The sequence below is a fragment of the Camellia sinensis genome, chromosome 2 (assembly GCF_055761805.1).
Source record: "Camellia sinensis isolate YWXY chromosome 2, ASM5576180v1, whole genome shotgun sequence".
NCBI lineage: Eukaryota > Viridiplantae > Streptophyta > Magnoliopsida > Ericales > Theaceae > Camellia > Camellia sinensis.
In genome coordinates this window covers 155,791,577-155,816,226 of record NC_138962.1, presented here as the reverse complement: position 1 = coordinate 155,816,226, position 24,650 = coordinate 155,791,577, and the positions used below count along the sequence as shown (strand labels likewise).

Genomic DNA, 24,650 nt, shown 5'->3' with positions numbered 1-24,650 from the left:
GAACACCAACACAACTTCAACCACAAGGTCAATGAAAATCTTAAGCCACAAAAAGTTGTCCTTGTGTCAACATAACTCAGAGAAATTTCTATTTATTATAATTTTCTATGTCATTGGTAATTTTCTCTGGAAGTTATATTTCTCTGAACACATTAGTTTATGCTGCTTATTTCTATTGATTTCTACTGCTCATTTCGTTTTCTCTGTCTATTTTCTTATTCGATTTTTGGGGCTTGTTTGATTTTCACTGTGTATAGTTGGAATGCAAGTGGAACAACAACCAACAACCCAACAAGAACAAATGGCACACAAAGAACAACCGAAACAAAAAACAAAAGACAAAAGTCTATGGTAACTGGAAAATATTGAATCAAATAAATTTACATATTGAGATATCATCTGTTACTTCAAAGAAATTTCACTTTTACTAATATTTTCACTGTCTACAGTCAAAAAAGATCCGACGTCAATGATAAAAAATTTAGAGGCAAAAGAAAGGAAGGAAAAGCAGCACGATCCAGAATTTCAATATCCCAAAGTTGCGAAAGTGACTAGAGCTTCAAAACAAGCTGCAAAGCAAACTGAGCAAACCACGAAGGACAAAGAAGTACTTGATGTTGATGCGTACGTCTTGCCTCAACCTACAAACATCAAAAAATCTTGGGTCTTTCCACAAACTCTACCGATTTCAAGATTGATAAAAGATCATGTAAAAGACATTTTGCAGCACATATCAAATGTGTCTGGACTTGAGTAAGTACAACAAACAAAATAGAAGATAACAAACAACAAATTACAAACTTATATTGCATTAACAACAATTAAATCCCTTCTTTGTCATCTTGTAGGGCTTTAATTTGGACAAGTGAGTTGAATCTCATTACCTTCGAAGACATTGGAAACTTAATAAAGCAAAAAGAAATTGCCAACAATGTAAGTCTTTCCCTTTCACCAAAATTTCTCTGCAATGTTCCATCAGCCTTTATAAACCAATATTACAATTATAAATCATATTTTTCAAGTCATTGATGGCTATGGAGAGATCCTTTTGGCTGACCAAATGAGAGAAAGACAACAACCAACCTCACTTTTTTTCACATCCATGAGCTTAGTATGTTACTACTATTTTATTTGATTTTCTCTGGAATTTGCTTACTACTTTCTCTTCTTAAGATACTTCTTGAAGCCAGTTGTGTCACTAGTCTAATTTTCTCTGACTAATTGTGTGCATTAAAAATTTCTCTGTGTATATTTCTTAAATTCCTGTCATTTTAACTTTCTCATAACAAAACCATTTTTTGATTTTCTCTGAACACAGAATTTCATCAAGATGACAGAAAATCAAGCTTTTCGAGTGTCCTTATTTGACAAGCATATTGAAACAACATGGAGGAACTACAGGTTCCTTCATTTCCCAATACATACTGGAGGTAATGAGAAGTCCACACATGGAAATCACTGAACCTTGCTTGTCCTGGACAAACAAGACAATTTATGAAGGTTCTACAACTCACTGAGGCCAAGGAGGGATGATGCAGAAGACAAATATGTCAAAGATGCAAAACAATTGGTAACGAGTGCAAATTTCTCTGATCCATCATAATCTTTATGTGATGATAATTTTCATAGAATCCCATTGATTTGTCTGTAAATTTCTCTGTTATTTAAAAATTATTTTTTTGCAGCAAGATTATGTGGAGAATTTTTTGAAAGCTTGCCTTGAAAGAGAGGCTCAATCACAATCCTCTTTCAAATTGATAAACTCACAAAACACAAGTTATGACTTTGAGTATGTCAACAATGCTCCACAACAAGAAAGTGATTCGTAAGTTTCATACATCTATAAATAAGATAATCTGATTTGCATGTTTCTTAAAACTAACCATACATATAATTTGTATGTAGTCTGGATTATGGCCTCTTTGTCTGCTATATAATGAAACAATATAGCAAGCATGAACCTATCAGCTCCAAATTGTCCACACAAGAGATAAGGTTGATGAGGGCAGAACTCATAGAGAGATTTGTGACCAAAGTTGGCTAGTCATGGACTGAACCAATTGAAATACCTTCAGAAGAAGAACCAAAAATGTAATAGTGAAACTAGTGAAAGGAAGACAATGTACATATCCACACATAGAAAATTGTCTCACATATATGTATATATATCCACACAATGTTAACCATTCAGTTTTTTGTTCATACATTGAAGGAATGATGATGCTTGACATATATGTATATATCATTTTTTGACAAATGTAAATTTCATTTTTTTTTTATTTTGACTAATGTAAATTTCATACCTATCAATGGTTAAATATATATATATATTTTTTATTGTGATTATCAACACAATCCACACAGAGAAAATTGTCTGCAAAATTTCTCTGGTATGATATTACCAAAAATTGATGGATTCGAATAGTGACAGAAAATGGAATTTTTGAGTTGTGAATTTCTCTGGGTTGAGTGATTTGGAGAGGGGGAATTTCTCTGGGTTGGTGAGGAAAATTTTTCTGGCTTTGAGAAATTTTTTTCAGTTGAAGTGATTTTAGAGAAATTCTTCCCTGGTCCAGAGAAATTCTCAACTCAGAGAACTTTCAAAAGAGCTTAATTTTGTTTATTGGTTGTACTCACTGCCATAATTTTGTGTATGCTCTGTCTGGTGTGCACATTTCTTGAAATGACTGATATAAAGTTACCAGAAATTCACAAAAAAATTTAACTCGTATCGTGCCAAAGAAGGTGCCTATATGGTCATGCAATCTATAATGCACTGTGTTAGTACAAAATAATTATCAAATTCAAAAAACACAATCACACAGTACTTTTCTCTGCCATTGTCAAATTTATGTGGATGAATTTGAAGCTTCAAAACACAATACACAGAGAATTTTCTCTGCCATAGGAAAATTTCTCTAGATGAATTTGACAGGTATTACAAACCCACTGCCTATAGTATATATCAACAAACACAATGCACACTTTAACTGATATTGGAAAATTTCTCTGGATGAATTTGATTGATATTATTATATACACTGTCTAAAAAATACATTCCACAAAACAAAATACACAAAGTAATCATCAAATGTATTATTCAATCAATAAAATGTATTATCCTCAACTATTTAACAAAGGTTCCTTGCATGTCCTCTTATTATGGTGACCAATACTCTCACAATGACTACACTTAATCACCCTTTTATAATAATGTGGTTTCTTGGAATGCCATGAAAAAATGTGGTTTCTTGGAATGCCATGAGCTCGGGTTTGGCTTTCAATGGAAAGGGTGAGCTTGGAGTTGATTTATTTGAGGAGATGTTGTTGAAAGATGTGAAACTAAATGATGCTACTTTTGTGGAAGTTTTGGCGTTTTGTGCACATGCAGGGTGGGTGCCACATGGTTTGGATTTGTTTGCTTTGATGACTACAAAGCATCAAATTGAACTAAAACTTGAACATTATGGATCGGTGGTTAATCTTTTTGGGCATAGTGGATGTGTGAAGGAGGCTCATGATTTAATTCGCACCATGCCTATGATCCCTAATGCTACTATCTGGGGTGCATTGCTAAGTGCTTGTCGTACTCATGATAACATGGAACTTGCAGAAAATGCAATGAAGGATCTTATTGATCTTGAACCTTGGAATTCCGATAATTATGTGTTGTTGTCAAATGTTTATGTAGAAAGAGGGAAATGGGATGGAGTAGAGAAAGTGAGAGCATTGATGATGGAAAGTAGAATCAACAAAGCACTGGGATAGAGCATGGTCAGATAGTTTTACAATATTGGTTAGTGAATTAAGCAATTGTGCTTGGTGAGTGGTGAATTCAAAATCAAGACCTTGAGGTGAGATATAAGTTAACACTCCGAGTTTGCAAAATCAGGGGATAAGTTGCAGAGTTGCACATGAGATTGATGTCTTGGAGCATCAGTGTTGGTCATGGCTGTTTAAATCCAGGGGAAAAAATGAGGAGAATGAATGAAACTGGTATACAAACACAAATTGATTTGCAATTTTCTTGTCAATGAGGGTTATAATTCTGGTGTAATTCAATTTTTTGCAAAGTTGATAATGATATGTGAGAGAAAAATGTGAGTTACATGTGAAAAGAAAATTATAACTGCTCTAACTCATCCTGGAAAAACCTTTTTGTGCTTTAAATATCAATTCCCTTTTATCAAAACAATAGGGGCAGTACCGCTTGCTCTGTTAAACACCAGCTATCTACTTGTGTATTGGGTAAATTACACCTTACCCTTGAACTATTATCATCCATAATGATTTTGTCCCCTTAAACTAAAAAATTGTTATTTTTTCACATTAAATTATTAATTTATATCAATGTGAACATTCTATTAATGATCCGTTACATACGCTAGTGAAAATTTAATGTGTCTCGCACATGGCATTTTAAATATTGTGATATGCTTGAAATGACATTATTCTTCTCTTTCCCTTCATTTCTCATCCTTGCTTTGATCTGCGTACATTTTGGCCGTTATGACTGATGTCTTGGGTAGAAAAAAGAAGGAAAACGTCGATTTGATATTGCGAGTCATTCAATCGGAACACATTTTGTTTGAAAAATAATTAATAGAGTACTTTCAAAATTATGCTATTTGTTAATTATTTTTCAAGCAAATGTGTTCCGATTAAGTAGCTCCCAATATCGAATCAACCTGATTTTTAGTGGGCATGATCTTCTCGAAAAATCATACAAAATAAATAGTTTGAATCTTTGAAATGGATCTAAAATGAGTTTATAGTGAGCCAAAGAAAACTATCTAGTTAAATTTTTTAACCGAAAAGAATCCAATTCCTAATAAATAAAAAATATATTATTTTTAAATGGATTTAGAAAGTGAGCTTGTATATCATTTTTTTTTTCTTCTACAAAGTGGGTTTGTACATAAAATATTCTATTTTCTAATCAATTATCTTATTGACACATCAATGTGTCTAGAAAATGGAATTGTATATTATTTTCCTTTCAGATAAGTATATAGTAATTATCGGATCACAAGTGTATTTATAGGATCTATGGTAAACAAGTTGCTCAAATGGACTTTTTCACTAATTTTCATTATTTCCTACTAAAACTCAAAAAAAAAAAATCACAATTTTTACAAATCTAAATTCTATTAAAAATTTTAAAATTCTAAAAAATCTACAAATTACAAAAAATCAATAATATTAAAAAATAATTAAAATTAAGTCAATTATTCACAATTGATCATTTGAAGACCTACAACTCCATGGGAATAACATTCACTATATCTCTTATGTATAATTAACTTTAATTTACTACATCTATCAATTCAACGGTTGAAAAGTTTAAAAATTAACTGAATTTGTTACTTAATTGTGCCAAAATAACAAGTTACCCTATAATAAAAAAATGACTTTGTCAAAGCCATTTTAACTTGGGCCAGTAGAGAAGTTCTAAATTGAGTTTTGGGTTTCCAATAACATATAGGGTACATTGCACTAGGATTTATTACACTTTCTATACATAAACTATCATCAAATTATCTATTTAATTTTTAAACTATCGATTGAATCTCTTAAGTCTTTAAAGTATATAAATCAAAGTCTATTTAGTTTCTAAACTATCAATTGAATTTATTAAATTCCTAAAATATTTAACTCAAATCTATTTAGTTCCTAAAATAATCATTAAATTAAAATATATGCCCGTAAGTATTATAAATTAATAAAAGCCCATACCTAATCAAAAATTTATTACAAAATTTTTATTTTGTCCCTATTAAGCATTTTTTTTCCATTGTGTGATTAAATTAATATTAAAGTCTAATTTATCAGCCTTGCCAATAAAATTATATAAGTATTAGATATACTGAAAAAGTAGAATTAGATAATTTAAATAATAACATTTTGCCACAAATAATAATAGAAAAAAATAATATATTATTTAAATTATAAAAAGAACTTTGTGAAAAACTTAAAAACAATCAATTAATAATTATAAATAACATCTGACATATAATATTAGATAAAGGCAAACACACATAGCCATTTTAGAAGATAAATAAGAAAATATGATAGATAATTACTTTTATCCTCATAAAGAAAATTCACCATAAGAGGTAACACCGACTTTTTAAAGATAGAATTAAATTTTAAGTTTTTTTTGAAATAAAATTTTAATTAGATTAGGGTCTTTTACCAATTTATAATATTTATGAGCTTACATTTTATTTTTGTGACCTTTTCAGGGATTAAATAGGTTTGATTTAAATATCTTAGACACTTAATAGATTCAATCGATAGTTTATGAATTAAATAGATTTTAATCTATATATACTTTAAGGATTTAATACACTGACAATTTGATAATAATTTAGAGGTATAAAGTGTAATAAACCCATCACACTAACCTTAAAATTTGATTTTTTTTTTAAAAAGTTTTGATGTAATTATATTAATTTTTTCTTTTAATATGGTTAAATGGATCAGAATTAAAGTAAAAACATAAAATAATTTAAGATATAAGTTGTGAGTAAAAGAAATGAGGAGATCATTTTTTTATTCATGTAATTAATAAATTATTATTCAATATGAGACTCATTCTTTCAATATAATTATACTAGCATATTACTCGTGCTATGCACGAGTATAAATAAATAATCAAAAATTAGTTTTTAAATTAAAATAATAATATAAAATTTATTTAAAATATGTTGTAAAAGTGATTTATGATCAATTAAATTTTATTAATTTTTATTAGAGATACACTAAGAGAAGATTTTTATTCTAAGGTCATTAATTGTATTTTCTAAGTTCTTAATAAAAACCTGCATGCCATTATTTAATTGGTAAAATTTAATTAATAAATTACAAAAATTTTATTTACGATAAAATATAAATACATTTCATTTTATAAGTTTCATAATTTTAATTTACCATATGATAGTAATAAATTATATTTTTTAATATACTAATTTTTTCTTATTTTGTAAAACCTAAAAATTTGTTTATTTAAAATTGTTGTCATAACTCTTATGTGATAACGGATTAGAATTGACTTATGGTGTTGGACTAAATATTAGAAGTAACCTGAAGGCTAGTTGACTAAATATTTATGCCAATGTGACATTCACTTAGTCATTAAAAATTGTCTTGATTATTTAAAATTATCTTTATCAGTTTGTAACCGGTATGAGTTAGTTTGAGAGTTTTAATATGAGATTAAATATTACAAATGAGCCTATAAGACTTCTTATTTTAATAACTCAATATGATAAAAAAACAATAATCTTAATGTTTATGGTGCTTTTTGTCAATCAATAAAAAATATTTATAAATATTAAGAGAATTACATTTAAACAAATTCTAACATAATTTTTTTACTTTAAAACTCTAAGACCTACACATTTTGTTTGATTTTGTCTACGTCACTAATCTTTGGAGATTTCATGATTTTTTTTATTATTATTATTATGTTTTTTTTATGGAATGCCTGTTTGCTATAATATAGATATATAGATTGGAATATCGATGCATATAAAATTATTAAATATCAAGAAAAAAAAAATCTATGAAAGATGTAGATTAATTCATATATTTTAATAGTATAAAAATTTAAATTTAAATTTAAATTTATATCTTAGTTAACTTTCCTTTTCAATTTCAAAATTAAAATTATTAAATAAATTAATTAACTTTCTTTTCGAAATGTGTAAATCAAGGCATAAAAGTTATTTAAATTTTTAAATAGATTAACTAACTTTCTTTTTAAATTTAAATTTTTAAATGAATTAATTAATTTTCCTTTTAAAATATGTAAATTAAGGCATAAAATCTATTTAAATTTTTAAATAGATTAATTAACTTTTCTTTCAAATTTAAATTTTTAAATGAATTAATTAACTTTCCTTTTGAAATATGTAAATCAAGGCATAAAAGCTAATTAAATTTTTAAATAGATTAATTAACTTTCCTTTTAAATGGATTAATTACTATTTTTCTAAATGATTCAATAAAAGTTAACCAATAGAATTTTTTTTAATTATTTAAAAAATAAGAATTCTAAAAAAATAGTATGAGAGTTTTGATTTGCACCGGTGCCTTTTCATTAAAAACTCTATTTTACTTATATAATACTAGTGTTTCACCCATGCTATGCACGAGTTGTATTTATAATTATTTGTATATATATTTTGATAATAATGAGGGGAATTTGACCAAATCTCTCAAAAAGCATGTGGATTGGCAAAGGTTAATAAATGCTGATGAGGGGATTTTGACAAAGTCTCTCAAAAGGCATATAGATTGGCAAAGGGTAATAAATGTTAATAAGAGGATTTTGACAAAATCTCTCAAAAGGCATGTGGATTGAAAAAAGTTAATAAATGTTGAGATTTTTTTTTTTTAAAATCTAAAATTAAAAAATTAATATTGAGATATTAAAGCTCACACAAAGTTTGTGGGTTATAAACTTCCTTTCCCTTATATAATATATAGATTAAAATTATAGAATTTATTATATTTTAAATATATCTCAAAAAATATATTTATAATCTACCTTAAACGCATTAATGATAATATAAAATTAAATTACATGACTATTTCATCTAGAACCATCCTTTTAAATTTCATAACTATATATTCAGAGAAAACGAAGTGGTTGCTGCTAACTCTAGCCGCATACACAGAATAAAGAGGAGTAGGAGGACAAAAGCAATTGGTGCGAAAACCACAAGCATTTTCAGGTAATTCCACTTTCTCTCTCCTCTTTCCCGAACCATCCCACCGTAACCCTACAATATTTGTCAACGATAAAAGCAATAATATGTTATTGTTCTTCCATTTCGCGATCTCAACAAAAAAAAGAGAGGGGTTTCGTGATCTGCACAAAATCATCAAAAAAAAGTAATCTTTTCCAGTTAATAGTTTTGCCTATCTCATAAGCATACATATATAGTGTTAGTGTCTGTATATGTATGAAGTACCTGTTCTTTTTCTAGGGCAGAGGGGTTGTTGTTGGTAGCCATTGAAACCTGAATGAACTGAAAGATCAATCAGAAAAAAATATTCAGAAACAAGAAGTCACTCACTAATCAGAAAAAATATTCCGAAATTATTTTACATTTTCAATTATATACTTCCAAATTATTTATAAATTTTTGAATTTTTTAAATTAAATCGGTTCTGTAGTGCCTAATGTTTTACAATTTTTCAGTACTTGATATCAGAGTAGTTTATGCAAGCAATGGATAGAGTGTAACAATGCAGTGTAGCAAGTAATGGAAAACAATAGAGGTAGTGAGAAACAATGTAGGAACTGAGTTTTAATTTTTGGTTTTTTTTTTTTAGAAGTTGTGCATTGAGAATTTGTTTTTTAAAGATGTGTATGGAGAAATCTAGATTTAATTTGTTGTGTGTATTGATGTCCATTATGGTCATTTTGTTTCATGATAAAATTGAAAATTGTCATAACCTCTCTTCTTTTTTTTTTCCCCATTAATTGTGTACACAGACAAAATAGTGTGGAAATAGAATTTCCATAATAAACAGAGACTAGATCACAAGGCCAAGAGACATGCCCCCTCAGTCTTCAGGTAATGTTTCTACTTCATTGTCATTGCTAGACATGTTAATTCTTCTTAGGGGTTTACATTCTTTTCTTCAGTTCATCTTTGTCTAGATTCAAGTTTACTAGTTGCATTATTTTTTTTGCCGTGCATTATTTTTATTAGCATATATATATATATATATATATGTTTTTTTTAATTATATTAATGAACAAGAACTTTTGGAGTGCAACTGTTTTATTTTCTAATAGGTTTCAATGCTTGGAAACAAGAGTAAATAGTTTCTTATATATATTTTTTCTTTTCATTTGTAATAAAATAGGTTGTTTACTTGAAAGTTTTGATGGCATGAGTGGAGTCGGAAAAAAGAAAATAAGGTATTCTTTGCTTGTCATTATCCTGTGTGTATTTTCCTTATTTAATTAGATTGTTTTTTATATTATTTTTATTTAATGTTTTGTTTTCGTTTAAATCTTTCAATTAATAGTTTCTCTACTCTTATAATAATGTTGCGTTTTACTTAGTAATTTGATGAAACTTTTTTATTCGAGAAAAATAAAAAAATCTGGTTAACATATTGTGTAGCTCATGTATTAATTTGGTTGGTATTTCTTATTTTACCTTTTGTGGTTTTGGTGGTTAACCAGCCATTGGTTCTTGCACATTTTGGTTTGAAAACCTTTACCAGAAATTATCAGTACAGTAATTACAATCCAGTGGGGCTTTTTTTTTAAAAAGCAATAGACGTGCAATGGTTTGTCACTCCATTATATCTACCGTAGTTGCAGAGACCTACCGCGGCCTTTCCATCTTGCTTGACAACCCAGCATGCCATTTTTTTGGTTGTGCCGAACTGTTATAGTTGTGGGTAGTCAGCCATTTGATTGAATCTGTGCCTTCTCATCCTGCTTGGTTTCATATTGAACCGGTGGAGTATTTATGAGCGGCATTGATGGGTTGTTACACACACTAAAAATAAATACTAAATTATACCAAATTCCTTCGAATAATGGTAAGTCCAGGTATCGATCTTTTTTTTTTTTTTTTTTTAATCGGCAAAGGTTAGTTGTTAGATTAACAGCTATGGGAGAAAATCTCTCCACCCTTGGCAAAACATCTAAGTGCTAGCACTCTCTTAATTCAACCCCCGAAGGGGAATTGAACCCATGACCTCCTTGGGACTCAACCCAAAGGAAGGTATGGTGGCCAATTAGGTTAGGCCTAGTTGGTTAAGTCTAGGTATCGATCTATAGGGACAAATGTGAAATTAAACTAATTTAATTGCTAAATCCCTAAATTAATTCTGATGGAAGAGCTGATTGTTTATAAACTAATGCTAATTAAAATAGTAACAAATTAAACTAACGATTAAAAATGAAATTGGGATTACTGATTTTGGAAAAACCTAGGGTAATGAATTTACCGCTGGTTACATAAACAAGGTTTAATTTGAAAATCAATTATGTTACGGTTCGAACCAAATAATACTTCGCAACTACAAGTTCGAAGCATTGATCAAGAGAATTATCATGTTTAATGTATGGGTATGAACCATCTCAAGTTGCACAAGTCGTTCGCTCTAAACTAGAGTACCAAACGACTCGTATCTCATAGTATGATTTGTCTCATACCTTGAATATGAAAGAATAGAAAATCATTGCATGAAAAGCATTTAACAATCACAGAAAGTAGAATACTTTAAGAAATAATAGAAAATATATATAAAAACTTCTTGAATACCATACAACTTGTTTAAACCATTACATAATCAAAACCAAAAAGAAAACCCTATTTACTTGGCTAGGGTTTTATCAGAACCCTAGAAATAGAAGCCTAGCCACTTATGGAGGAATGGGAAGAGGTGGAAGAAGATAAAACCCCCAGGAAAGATGTTCTTGAAGCTTGAAAATCCCCCTTTCCAAACCCTAGCCCCTCCTCTCTTTTGGAATTTTCGGACCCCTAGAGTAGCTGTAGCTCAACTTTTTCGCGCCCCTTTCGGAAGGTTTGAAAGAAAGCCCTACAGTTCGGACTCCCGCGGTTTTGAATCTAATCTTACAAGTGCAATGTGAAATTGATAAACACCAAAAAGTCTAAATCCGGCAAATCTTTTGGAAAATTGATTTTAGGATAAAAAATGTCAAAATTGGACTCTTGCCAGATACAGAGTCGCTACCTAAATATTTTATTTTGGAAAAATTTAAGGAACCCGTGACTTATGCTAAAGGTCACGTATCCGTCATCACCAAAGTTGCCTCGGCTCCGGAACTTAGGTACTAGAGGGAAATGCCATGAATTGAGCACCCCCACTTGCCCGATCAAAGATCGGTCTCTAATAATCATGATATAATTTTTATCAACATTATATGTTATTGTTCCGGTTATTAAGCTAGCATTACTATGTGATGCGCACAAGCAAGTATAGACTAGTTTGTCCAAATTGGAACAATTCAATTTCATGTTTGTTTTGCGAAAAGGGTTTGAATTTGCCCCCCCCCCAAGTGGGCTTAAAGTTTGCGAATTTGCCACTTAACAAAGTGGGCTTAAAGCAGTGAATTTGTCACTAGACATAGTGGGCTTAAAACATACATTTGTTGAATCATTCCAATTCAAACAAGCAGCCTTCATCCACAGGCATTTAAGCAGTTTATCAAATAAGCATTTAGCCTCATGGAAGCATGCTAGTCATGGCAATCACTCACACTCATGCAAGTATGCTAAAGCATTAAAAACTCATCTAGTCCTCCAAGTTAAAATAAAACAAAAGAGTTAGAAAAATATGTATGATTCCTAACTATGCGAAATGTCTAATGCAACACATGCAACATGCAATTAATAGGCTCGGCTACTAATATGGCATATGGATTAATTTTTGATAACATGCGATTAAACATGTATTCAACGAAATATTGAAATGAAAATGCAGTTAGAATAATGCGCCGAGTCTCGATTCATGCAGTACGAATGAATGGATGCAAGCATAAGGTATGCTAAATGAACATGTCCCTAATCTAACTATCAAAAGCGGATAAATAAAAGAGAGAAAGATATGGAGTTGGAAGACATACACATTATTACAACATGCTTTCACGAAGGAGAGTCTGAATGAATAAACTAGCTAACCAAGCTAAGCTAAGCTAAGCTAATTAAGCTAATTATTACAACATTTGAAATGAGTAATTAACTAACTATTTAAACTAATTAATTAAAAGAAATTAACTAGGCTAATCTAATTAAATATTACAACACCAAATAATTAGCTGCAACTAATTAGACTAATTGAATATTATAACACAATTAATTAGCTACAACTAATAATACTAATGAAATTATAAATTGCATTTGATAAGGACACCATGGAAGATGGATGAAGGTTGCATACGCATCACTTGAAAGCTACTCCGTCTGCCCAGACCATCTCTGTTTCACCTTCAGCCATTGCCTTTGTTTTTGCAAAACTGCACTGTTGGCCATACACCAAGGGTTGACCGTGCATCACTGATGGCCGGCCGGGTCTATAGATGACTAGCCGTGCATCCATTTGGTGCAAAGCTCTGTTTTTGTGCTCTGAGGTGAAAACAGTGCAGATAGAGCATTTTTAAGCTCTGTTTGTCCTTCCTCCCTTCTTTGTCATGGAAAAGTTTCAAGAGAAGGTTGGGATTGATTTCAAAACCATCAATAATATGATTGCTTGATGATCTCGAATATCATTTTGGACAAAAATCAATGAATGTAATGCAAATGACCACCCCTCCCTTTGTTATGGAATGAACTCAAAAAAGGAAATTGAGACGCTTCAAGGACATCGAAAACACCATGAATTGATGCTTGATGACTCTTTGACACAAGAAACTTGGCATAACGTCTGGCCAAGTTCAAGCTATTAAGCCATTTTTTTTAAGTGTGTTAATCCAAGTTTTAAGCCAATTGTTTTAGTCATTGCCATTCATTAGTCCATTTGTCCAAATGTGATTTTAAAGTCCTCTAAACAAGAAATAATGTCAAACAAGAGGTTATTCTAAGACGTGAGAAGGAGACTACACCGTTGACAATGAATCTCCGGAGAGATTAAGCCATTAAGTGTAGGTCTCCTTTATATGTTTTGAACAACTTCAATTGGTTGAAACCATTCTCAAGAAGGAAAGATATGGCATGGTTGATTGATTAGTAAACTTAGACTCCAAACATGGAAAATGAACCAAGAAAGCATAATACGTAACAAGTATGTCAACTTATGAGACCACAAGTGTATTAAACGAGGCATGAACCAATTGAAAAGGCCTAGACAACCTCAAAACAGCCCTTAATACATGAAAATCAAAGGTAAAACATGCATGAAAAGAGTTTGAAAAGCTAGACTATAAAGAAGAGAATTAAGGCTAGTAAACAAAGATAAGGAGGGGTGGCTAATCCCTCCACTTTTGAAGCTTCAAAACATGGTTTTTAGCCTTTCTAAACCTCTGAAAATCAGTGTAAATACCAAAGAAAAAGAGTGAAAAGGAGAAGGTTTTAGTTATAAGTAAAGGTATAGAAAAAGCAAGCTCTCTCTACCCTTTTGGTAACTCTTCAAACCCAACTCCACACACTTCAAACAAGCTCAAAACAATCCAAAACAGCAAGAAATATGAAGTAAATGGTAGAAATGAAGGCAAGAGAAGAGAAAACAAGCTTATACCTTTCAAGAAGTAAACTTGTCGTTGATGTTTCAAACTTGGTTTTAATTCACTCTCAAGCTTGAATTATACTTCTCCAAGATCAACCAAGGCTTTAGGGTGGTAAGACAAGGTTATATATGGTGTATGTAGGTGATATAAGCAAGCTAGGTTAGCTCAAAGATGACTTGCAATGGAAGGAGGAGAAAAGAGCTCTCAAGGTGTATATATCACTTCTAGAATTTTTTTCAACCCTCAAAACAATCCCAGAGCTTCGGTTTTATAGAATTCGAGCTCAAAATGTGATAAATATCTTCAAAAATGGACAGCTGGTGGCCTTCCGCCCAGAACAGTGTTTATCACCATCGAAGGCCGGCCGGCCATTCATAGTCACGGCCGGGTCTTGATGGCCTCTCTTGTTTTTTTAGTTCAAACTCAGCTCAAGGTAGGAAAAGGCCCAAAAATGAAATTCATGGGTTCAAACAAGGTAAATATTGAAGATGTGAGGTTATTTCGGAAGCCTGATTGATTCCGAATCGTTGCGAATTTATAATTCAACTTTCATCATTGAGTGCTTTGAACCAAGTGTCTGAGTCTTGCGAGGGGTCAAAAATGGGGTGTCTAAAGTTGCCCCTCTTTGACAGAGATCGGAGTCCTAAAATGACGTGAGTGAATGTCAAAGCCTAAAGACGACCCATTTTGACAAGGCTGCAACACTTGAACAAGAAAGCAAGGCAAAAATAAATTGGTTGTGCCCACAGGCTGCCTACGTATCCTTTTGCAAGGAATCAAACTAGCGTAGTTTTGGGACAAGATGCAAATGACATGCATGATGCAAGAATATAACTTATGATCATGCAATGAGGCTGCGCAATGAAACATTTGAATGCGAATGCAATGCAAAGAAAATACCATAGTTAAACAAACTAAAACAAGGCACAGCAATTCCAAGCATGAAAAGAAGTAAGTAAATAAACACGACACGTGTGAGAATCACGCGTAAGTAAATAAACACCACATTTCATGCAGAAAGGAAGTAAAAAAATTAAAGCTCAACTACGCGACGCACAGGAAAGGCGAAGAGTGACATAACCGTCGGGCGCACCCGAGGCCTCTATTGAGATCCTAATGTGTTGCACGCGGAAGGAGAAAAGGGTTGGTGTGAACACCGGGACACACCCAAATGTTTTTAACCGATACAAACAATCCTAACGGGTCTCACGCTAGAGGAAGAGTGGTGTGAACACTGGACGTATCCGAATGTTTTTAACCAGAGGGATGGTGTGAACACCGGGACGCATCCGAATGTTTTTAATCGAAGGGGTGGTGTGAACACCGGGACGCACCTGAATATTTTTAACTGAAGTGGTGGTGTGAACACTGGGATGCACCCGAATGTTTTTAACCGAAGGGGTGGTGTGACACCGGGACGCACCCGAATATTTTTAACCGAAGCAATCCTAACGCGTTTCACGCGAGAGGAGGAGGGGTAGAAGGAAGTGATTCGAAGGGAACGAATGATTTTACCTAGAACTCTTTTAAATGAACCGTACATACAATAACGTGCATGCAAGAAATGATGAAATGAATTACGAACTGAACATGACAAATCATTAATGACCAGAACAGTTTAAACAAGATAAATTATGAAATTAAACTAATGAAATAAAATCAACATAAATCAAATTATGTGCTTACGCAACGAAACAAAACAAAACCAAATGGATATTTCCTTTGATCTCTATGCTATTTTGCCTTCATTGCTTGTTTTCTCCCCTCTCTCTTTTCTTTATTTTTTAACACATTTTTTGTTAACATACAACTCCTTACTCCATTAAAATCAAAACCCACGATCAAAAACTCAAAAATTAAAATCGAAATTTAAAACTCAAAATTAAAACCCGAGACTATAACTCAGAAATTAAAATAATGATGAAACAAAATAAAATAAAATAAAATAAATCAACAACACAAAACAACATAAAACAGAAAATAAAAAAAGAAAACAGATTGAAATCACCGAAGGCCGGCCGGGCTTTGATAGCGCCGGCCGGCCTTCGACTACGACGAAGGGCAGTACGGTAAAAGCCACACCCGTGGCTCTTTAAAACACAAAAGGGCTCCCATTTAGATCACAACCTAGGTCGAAAATCCTCCATTTTCCTCTCTAAACTTCCATTCTCTCTAGATTGCGTCTTTTTCTTGAGTTTACCCAACAATCTTCACAAAAATTTCCTGAAATAACTTGTTTTCCTCTTCGTTTAGAACCGATTAAAAATTGTTTTAGTTGAAGTTTGGGTTTTCTTTTTGTTTTTTCCTCACTGTCTCACATCTTTGCCCAAACTTTTCTTATTCCCCTTTGATTTTCCATCCCCTCTTCACTTTTTCTTCACTTAGGGTTTGAAATTTAGGATTTCACCTCTTTTCACTCATCCCCTTCACTTTTTCTTCACTTTTTCCATGGCTAGTGACGAGGTTCCCATTCCAGAGCCTGCCATAGGTGTTGGTGCTGCCCTTGGTGCAGACATAGAGGCGGAGGAAGCCGTTGCATTGCTCCCCCTTGCCGAGAGGCCTTTTGATGCAGTCATATACCAGCCGCGTACGCATGTGCCACCTCCTAGCGGCATCTTGAGATTCGAGGGCTTCATTCCCGAGTTGGATGAGGATACTCTACTGCGAGAGCCCATGGAGCTTATCTCTGCTGACGCTTCCACGGTACACAACTCTTCCCCCATTTGACTTTGCATTTTACTTTGCGCACATGTTGAAATGTTGAACTTGATGAACAAATCACTTATCCCTACTGCACATATACTGATAAAACTTCCAATTAATAGGTGATCGCCAGGAGGATAGGCGGCTACGGCTCTATCTCTGGCCCCCGACATTGGTATGAGCGACTTCCCGCAGAGGTCCGCACTTCGGTAGATGCTGCTGGCTTTGGGCCCTTTTGCTCCGGGTTTATCCAGACGAGGGTCGAGTCTTGGCTTTATGGGGCCTTGGTAGAGAGATGGTGGGACACCACCAGCTCATTTCACTTCTCTTTTACCGGAGATATGACACTGACCCCATATGACTTCTTGATATTGATCGGTTTGCGGGTTGGGGTTGGCGGCCCAGTCCCTTTCGATCCAGATATGACTCAGTGGAGAGATGCATAGCTCCAACTTCTTGGGGCGATCCCAGACACTACCAGCCACAGGATGGTGCGCTACAGCTGGTTCTTGGAGCACTTCTCCGGCACACAGCCAGCCACTGCAGACGAGGTTGCCCAGTACACCCGTGGTTCCTCATATATCTCCTCAGCACTACCCTGTTTGCAAACAGGGAAAATACCATGAGATTATACATTCTAGGAGCATTGGTGCATCTTCCTCGGGTAGCGGATTACGACTGGGGTGGCGTAGGTCTGGCCACCTTATACTGTTACACGTGCTCCGTTTCCCACCGTAAGATGGATTCACTCGGCGGCTACTGGAGGGTTTGGGAGGTACATCTAACACTCACTTTTCTGATATGCTTTACATTCTGTTTACTGTTGTATTTCTTGCTCATTTGATCCGTTCTCTCATGTCATCTATTTGCCTTTGATTTGCAGCTTTGGGTCTACACATATTTCACTCCGTTGGCCCCAGTTCCAGTGAGGCCGGTTGAGTTGTCTGTACCCCGCTCTCAGTATTACAACTCACGGTTCGAGCGACGTCACCTTGTAGATCGCACCTTCCCATATTTCCGCCGTTTCTTTGACACTATCACAGCTGATCAGGTATTGCACTGTTTCCCACACTATATGATCACTATATCGTTGTACTATTGTATTGTACCATATTGCCATTCTCATACTGCACTAATTCTGACACCGCACTGCCATTCTGACATTGCACTGATATCTGACACTGCATTGATTTTCTCATGTTGACTGGCACCCTTGGGCAGGCATTCCCTAAGTGTCGAGGGTGACCTACACCGCTGCCTGGCATGCTTCCACGATGAGGATCTGTTCGAGGGCCTTTTTGGCTGGGCATACTACCTGGGAGATTGATTCATCCGCTAGACTCGGGGCGTTGCTGACCCTGATATTTCGCATCCTCCTTCTGCCGGCATGAGGGTGGTAGATGATTTATAGGATGGTCCTGAGCTGGACCACTTGATGATAGGTGAAGACGGCGATCGTCACCATGAGCCCGGCGACTTCACTACTTTCTTACACACTCGGGTGATGGCACCTCTTACTCCAGGCGTGGCTCGAGCTGTACCAGAGGTTGTTGTTGCTCTTGCTGCCGGGGCTAGCGATATGCTTATTGGAGGTGCCTCTGCCGTTGCTCCTATTCCTGGATTGCTTTTGTTTCCCACCGAGATTATGTACATGCGTCCAGATGGAGTGATTAATCAGATTCCACTTGAGCCCGTCGAGGAGAGGGACGGCAAACTTGTGTTTGCCCTTGGTGTTGAGCAAGTACATTTTCTTTTTATGCCAGTCCATGTTGCACTTTAACTTATTCTCAGCCATTATTGTTCACTATTCGATTACTTCTATCTGCTTTTCTCAGTTTCTGTTCTTTTGCAGATTCCCCGGGCATATGGTGACGAGCTCCTTCGGACAATTGACCGACTACTCATCATGTTACGGAGGAGACAAACTGTTTTAGTCACCCACGGGATTGAGGTACATTCTGTGTGTAGCCTACTGTCATTGCCATACTGTACACCTCTGATCACTCTATCTGATATTTGATATCTGATATTATAACTATTAAAACATTAAATTATGCACCAGATTCTGGATGCCCATGTTTTGCAAATTCAAACATTGGACCTATTGAAATTATGCACTTTCAGAAAGAAAAAAACGAATACTAGTTGTCAGTTAACAATAGCCATCTAATATTTCACATAGGCCCAAATTTTTTCCAAATTAAATATCAAAATGAAATCTTACTTGGCTTATGTTTTTGAAAAATTAATTAGAATGAGATATTATTTGACTCTGCTTTTGAAAATTAAGACATTCAGCAATAAGAATTTGTTACCATTATGTTTTCTTGATGGATCTTAGGAAAAGGATAAATTGGCCAAACAGTTGAGCCATCTCCGTCACATAGTCTAAGACAAAATTTGCATAGAAAGCAAGTTATGATTGAACAGAAACATAAGCAATGAAATTCTATGAAAGGTGAAAAAACAAATCAATACACACTACAATTATGAATTTCTGTCTGACGCTTGAGGGACTACAACAAAACAAAATAGAAATTGGTTTGAATGAGAATTATAGTGGGAATGCATTACAAGTTCATGATCTAATCTTCAACATAGAGTAACCAAGTTACAAACATCAGATAATCACAGAGGCAAGTTTTGCAAGGATGGAGGTAACTAAACTACCACTTGTGTTCCAGGACATACCAAAAAGAACAGAGAGATTTGATAAAGAATATGCATATAGTACACGACATAACTACGGAAAGAAGGGAAGAGAACGGTAAGGAAATACTTTGGATTAGTGGCAAATTACATTAATGTCAAGTTGGTCTCAGAATCTCAACTAAATATATATGAACATCATATAATAATTCTGAATTTCTAGTCTGGACTGCCTGTTGAGGGAATAATTTCTAAAAAAAAATAATTAAATTAAAAAAATTAAGTAGGATGACCTGCAACCATTATACTCTCAATGATCAGCGCGGTGGTGGTAACACTTATATGTTAGCTTTTATGTATCTTTTTAGATTATTAGCATAAGTTGTTGCATAACTATTTTTTCTTGTGCAAATATCTAGAATGTCTTCAAAGGTTAGCTACAAATTATAGCTTAAAAAAAACTCAGTTTTGTCTTAAGATCATTGGAGTGGTATATATGTGTTGCTTTGCTTTTGATCATTGTATCCTAAGATCAGTTTTTTCTTGGAGTGTTATATGTGCGTTGCTTTTGATCATTGTATCCTAAGAGACAAGCGTTCATTCAACTTGTAAGCACTATAGCGAGGGCCAAATTTGTCTTAAGATCATTGTATCAAACATAAACCTCGATCACCTCTTGTATCAGTTATTCATAATTTTAACATCCTATCTGTCAGTTTAATTTTATTTTATTCTAAGGTGAGACACAGTCATAGTCAGTGATTGACCATGGTCCTTGTGATGCTTCTGTACATGCATATCACTTCAGTTGGCTTTATTGAAGGAGCTACATGAATTTCACCCAGTGTACATCTTGCAGTTGTATATTTTTGTTTTTGTGGCCAATGAAAATGGTCAATGAAAGAAATGCATGGACATTGGAATTCTCTCACTATCCGAAATTCTACCCTTTCTTCTGGATTAGGATTTTTCTGTCATTCTTTTCTTTGCAGTGATCTTGTTGTAGTGATATAATGGTTCAAGTTTGAAGCTGAAGTAAAAACTCATCGTTTGATAACTACCTATACACACAAAAGAAGTTGAAGTTTCCTCTTTGCATACTGAGTTTCAGGAATGACACTTCTAAGAATAAAATCAAATGGAAATGAAAAACATAAAATAATGAAGTTTTGTTATAATTTAACTAGTAATATGGTTACACCTAGGATCTTGAAATGTAGAACTTTTATCATAATGCTCTTTTTCTAGTAAACTTTTGAATCATTTTGTATGCATTAAGCCTTTAATCTTTTTTTTTTCCTTCTTTTTCTTTTTTGTGTTGTTTTTGTTTGGGGGGCAATGCCAAAGAAAATTTGCCAGGCCAATCTACAATCCCAATTCCGACAACCTTGAATACAGGTTAGAATTGAAACACAAAAATAATTTGCCACTAATCCAAAGTAGTTCCTTATCGTTCTCTTCCCTTGTTTTCCGTAGTTATGTCGTATACTATACGCATATTCTTTATCAAATTTCTCTATTCCTTTTAGTAAATAGTAGTTGACTGGTTTATTTACATGGCTGGCTTGAGGTAATTTGAGGCTTAAATCAAAGCAACAATTTTAAATGAGGTTTTTTTTTACATTTATTATTATTATTATTATTATTATTATTATTATTATTATTTATTTTATTTTTTTTATATATATGTCATGGAACCTAGAAGTGGCCTAGAGTGAGAAATAGAGTAACGGATCATGGCAAATACTCCGAAAACTCTGCAGGCAGTAACAACAAGACCTAATAATGTAATTTGGATCTGCTTTTCTTATGGGGTCTATTCTCCAAAATGAGTTTGGGAGGCTATATGCATATAACTATTAAATCCATATAGGGTTCTATGAGTAGCACATTACAAGAATGAATTAGTTTTCTCACTCAATCTTTTTTGTACGTTTATTTGTCATTTTTTTTTTTTCATTTATGAATTTCTAATAAATTTCCTTGGAACTATGCATGTTACTAAGAATCTAGTTTTCTAAATGAACTATGCATGTTGATTTAGGGAAATTTGATGAATTAGTTTTCTCACTCAATATTTTTTTGTAAGTTTATTTATCATTTTTTTTTTTTCATTTATGAAGTTTTAATAAATTTCCATGGAACTATGCCAGCCTTTCCTATAACTTTGTTACATTACCATCACATTCTCATTGCGGTTGCTACTTGGTCAAATGTTCTTCTCTTTGGTTTATCTTACAATTATTTGTTTCTTCACTTCGTTTTTTCTTCTGTCACACTTCATTGTTTTCTGTGCAAGGAATACTTCTCACAATTTATATAATTCTTGAGGAAACTAACAATGAGTCCTTCAGTTGTTGCTACTTGATGTATATGTTCAAATGAAAACATTATTGCCATTCAGTGAGTGGTTTCTCTTTATGTATGTTGATTGGAACCAAGTGCCTGAGGATATTCTTGAATCAATATGGGTGGACATTAAGGTAAAAGCCTATTTTGTAAATTGTTTAATTATATTATTAATTAAACTAATGATTTAAATTGTATTGTGGGATAATTTACAAATTTGTATAGAGGGGTACAAATCACGTTGCTTGAAAAAGTGCAATGACTTGTGGAAGGATCACAAAAGCAAGATCAAGAATAAGTATTTTTAGTGAAGTCTCATCCTAATATCAAAGATATGGTGCGTTCACAAATTGTTCCAGAACAGTGGTATGATCTTGTTGATTATTGGAAGACTATGAAAGTAGTGGTATACAAAATAAGTTAATTACGAAACACGTAACTTTAGAAAAATTAATAACTTTGTATAATTGCGACTTACATTTATGGAAACTTTATAGGCAATTGCAGTCCATAATGCTAGAAGTCATTCCTTTCATTATATTAATCATACGAAAGGACGTACTTCATTCAACCAGATTCGAAGGAAGGTATATATTGTTTAGGTAAATATCAATATCTAAATTACTTTGATAATAATTAATTTTTAAATTTTCAGATGACTGCTGGAGGGTTGGCCATTGATAAAATGAGTGTTTGGAAATATACACAATCAAACTGACCTTGATGTTAGGCCGACCATGGTATGTTGCCTGAAGATTACCACACTACTGAAGATACTCGAGATGGTGTTTTCCACAAGGTGGTCAGTGAAAACGGGCATGGATATTGTCCAACTTACAACAAGGATGTGCTTTGGAGCACGGTGTATGGAGATGCATCTAAAGTCATCACAGTCAGGATCTCAGTCATCGACTGTTGTTGAGATCACCAAGCAGGTTCGTATGGAGTTGAGACAAGAGCTGAGGGATGAGATTAGAGAGGAATTGAGAGAGGAGATGCGAGTAGAGCTTTTGACACAGATACGAGTGCAAATCACAACAAACAGGTTTGGTATAAATTATTTTTTATAAATACCTAATTTCAGCACAATTCTATCATTGAATATAAATACGATTAACGAAGAATACCATGAATATCATAGGTACCGGAAGCATTGAGTGGCCATTGTGAACCTACGGATTATGAGGCCGATGAGAACCCACGTACACCACCACCAGATGATGAGGTAAAATTTTCAAACACTTTGAAAACTTGTCGTTTAGAAACTGTTTTTCCGAACTGGTTGACTCACTAAAATGGTCAAACGGCGTTGGATATCAACAAAACTTGACACACACGACAAACTAAGCACAAATGACTTGTAGGAGAAGATGGAACTCAAAATCGATTCTCAATTTTGAATCTAGAGCCTAATTTCTATTTATGAAAACTTGTTCTTTAGAAACTCTCTTTCTGAACTGGTTGACTCACTAAAATGGTTAAACGGCGTCGGATGTCAATGAAACTTGACACACACGACGTACTAGGCACAAATGACTTGTAGGAGAAGATGGGACTCGAAACCTATTGCCGGTTTTGAATTTAGAGCCTAATTTTTGTTTATGGAAACTTATTCTTTAGAAACTCTTTTTCCGAAACGGTTGACTCACAAAAATTGTCAAACGGTGTTAGATGTCAACGAAACTTGACACACACGACTAATTAGGCATAAATGACTTGTAGGAAAAGATGAAACTTGAAACCGATTGCCGGTTTTAAATCTAGAGCCAAATTTCTGTTTGTGAAAACTTTAGAAACTCTTTTTCAAACCAGTTGACACAATAAAATGCTCAAGCTACTTGGGATGTCAAGGAAATTTGACACACTTGACTAACTAGGCACAAATGACTTGTAGTAAAAGACGGAACTCGAAACTGGTTTTGGTTTTGAATCTCGAGACAAATTCCTGTTTGTGAAAAGAAATCCTTTAGAAACTCTTTTCATCTTTTGTGTTTATTCGATTGTTGTTAGATTATAGCACAATGTATTCAATCACTACCTAATTTTAATAGTATTATCATCATTGTATGATGTAATTAATTTTTTTTTGGATAGTTTACGTATACGAATAGTCCAATTGGCGGAGGGACATCTTATTATTGACGATTCGTTGTGTGAAATTGATGGAGTTCCAATTGGCCCTGAATATTGCAAAGTCTTTGTCTTAAAAGCGAAAAAGCTGAATGCTCTTTTGGAAACATCTTGAGGTCTAAGAACAGTTGGAGAAACTATTGAAAGATACATTGTGTGGCGCTCGATTCTTGTATATGTTATAATCTTTTTTTTGTATTTATTTATTTACTGAAATAAATATCAAATGTTTTACATTTGCTGTATGCTTGAAATATATTGTAAATGATGAGTTTTTTTTGGGTTTTTTTTGCAGATGCAACCCCTTTTGAGTACGTGGTGATATCTTTGCATATCGATATTGGAACTTATTGTTGATATTAAAACAAGCTATAATATATATTTTTTTATTTGTATTGTCGATACTTTTGTTTTGTTTTAGATGCAAAAATTTAAGTTCTTGAATATATCAAAAATTTTAAGTATTGTTGGAGAATGTTTTATATAATTTTGTAAAGAATATTTGGTTGACAATTGTTAAAGGATACATATATATTATTCTTCCTATGATTTATTCTTCATATGATTTTGTGAATGTGAATGTGAATGTGGATGT

At 33.3% G+C, this 24,650-nt stretch overlaps 1 protein-coding gene and 1 pseudogene across 37 annotated transcripts; both read left to right on the top strand.

Annotated features, from left to right (window-relative positions):
• Positions 1-3,261: 3,261 nt before the first annotated feature.
• LOC114298132 (pentatricopeptide repeat-containing protein At1g09190 pseudogene) lies at positions 3,262-3,768 on the top strand (annotated as a pseudogene).
• A 4,837-nt stretch (positions 3,769-8,605) lies between these two features.
• Positions 8,606-24,615, top strand: LOC114267594 (uncharacterized). Of its 37 annotated transcripts, none has more exons than XM_082915896.1 (17): positions 8,606-8,741; positions 9,509-9,590; positions 9,886-9,940; positions 16,681-16,927; positions 17,050-17,702; positions 17,811-17,978; positions 18,149-18,668; positions 18,780-18,878; positions 19,612-19,694; positions 20,924-20,974; positions 21,876-22,059; positions 22,151-22,291; positions 22,423-22,512; positions 22,581-22,970; positions 23,067-23,150; positions 24,020-24,227; positions 24,351-24,615. In XM_082915896.1, the coding sequence occupies exons 2-5, from the start codon at positions 9,572-9,574 to the stop codon at positions 17,371-17,373; spliced, it is 645 nt and encodes a 214-aa protein (XP_082772022.1). In that variant the 5' UTR covers positions 8,606-8,741; positions 9,509-9,571; the 3' UTR covers positions 17,374-17,702; positions 17,811-17,978; positions 18,149-18,668; positions 18,780-18,878; positions 19,612-19,694; positions 20,924-20,974; positions 21,876-22,059; positions 22,151-22,291; positions 22,423-22,512; positions 22,581-22,970; positions 23,067-23,150; positions 24,020-24,227; positions 24,351-24,615. The 37 variants fall into 32 exon arrangements, with proteins under 37 accessions (XP_082772022.1, XP_082772028.1, XP_082772023.1 ...); XM_082915888.1 differs by lacking the exon at positions 24,020-24,227; XM_082915897.1 differs by lacking the exon at positions 19,612-19,694.
• Positions 24,616-24,650: the final 35 nt, after the last annotated feature.

What these genes read in the sequence shown, in the direction of transcription:
- LOC114267594 (XM_082915884.1), top strand. Translation starts at nt 18,363, where the DNA reads ATGATAGGTGAAGACGGCGATCGTCACCATGAGCCCGGCGACTTCACT. An exon ending in TTGCCCTTGGTGTTGAGCAA is followed by an intron (nt 18,669 to 18,779) that starts GTACATTTTCTT and finishes GTTCTTTTGCAG; the next exon opens with ATTCCCCGGGCATATGGTGA. An exon ending in GGAAAGAAGGGAAGAGAACG is followed by an intron (nt 19,695 to 20,923) that starts GTAAGGAAATAC and finishes GCAATGCCAAAG; the next exon opens with AAAATTTGCCAGGCCAATCT.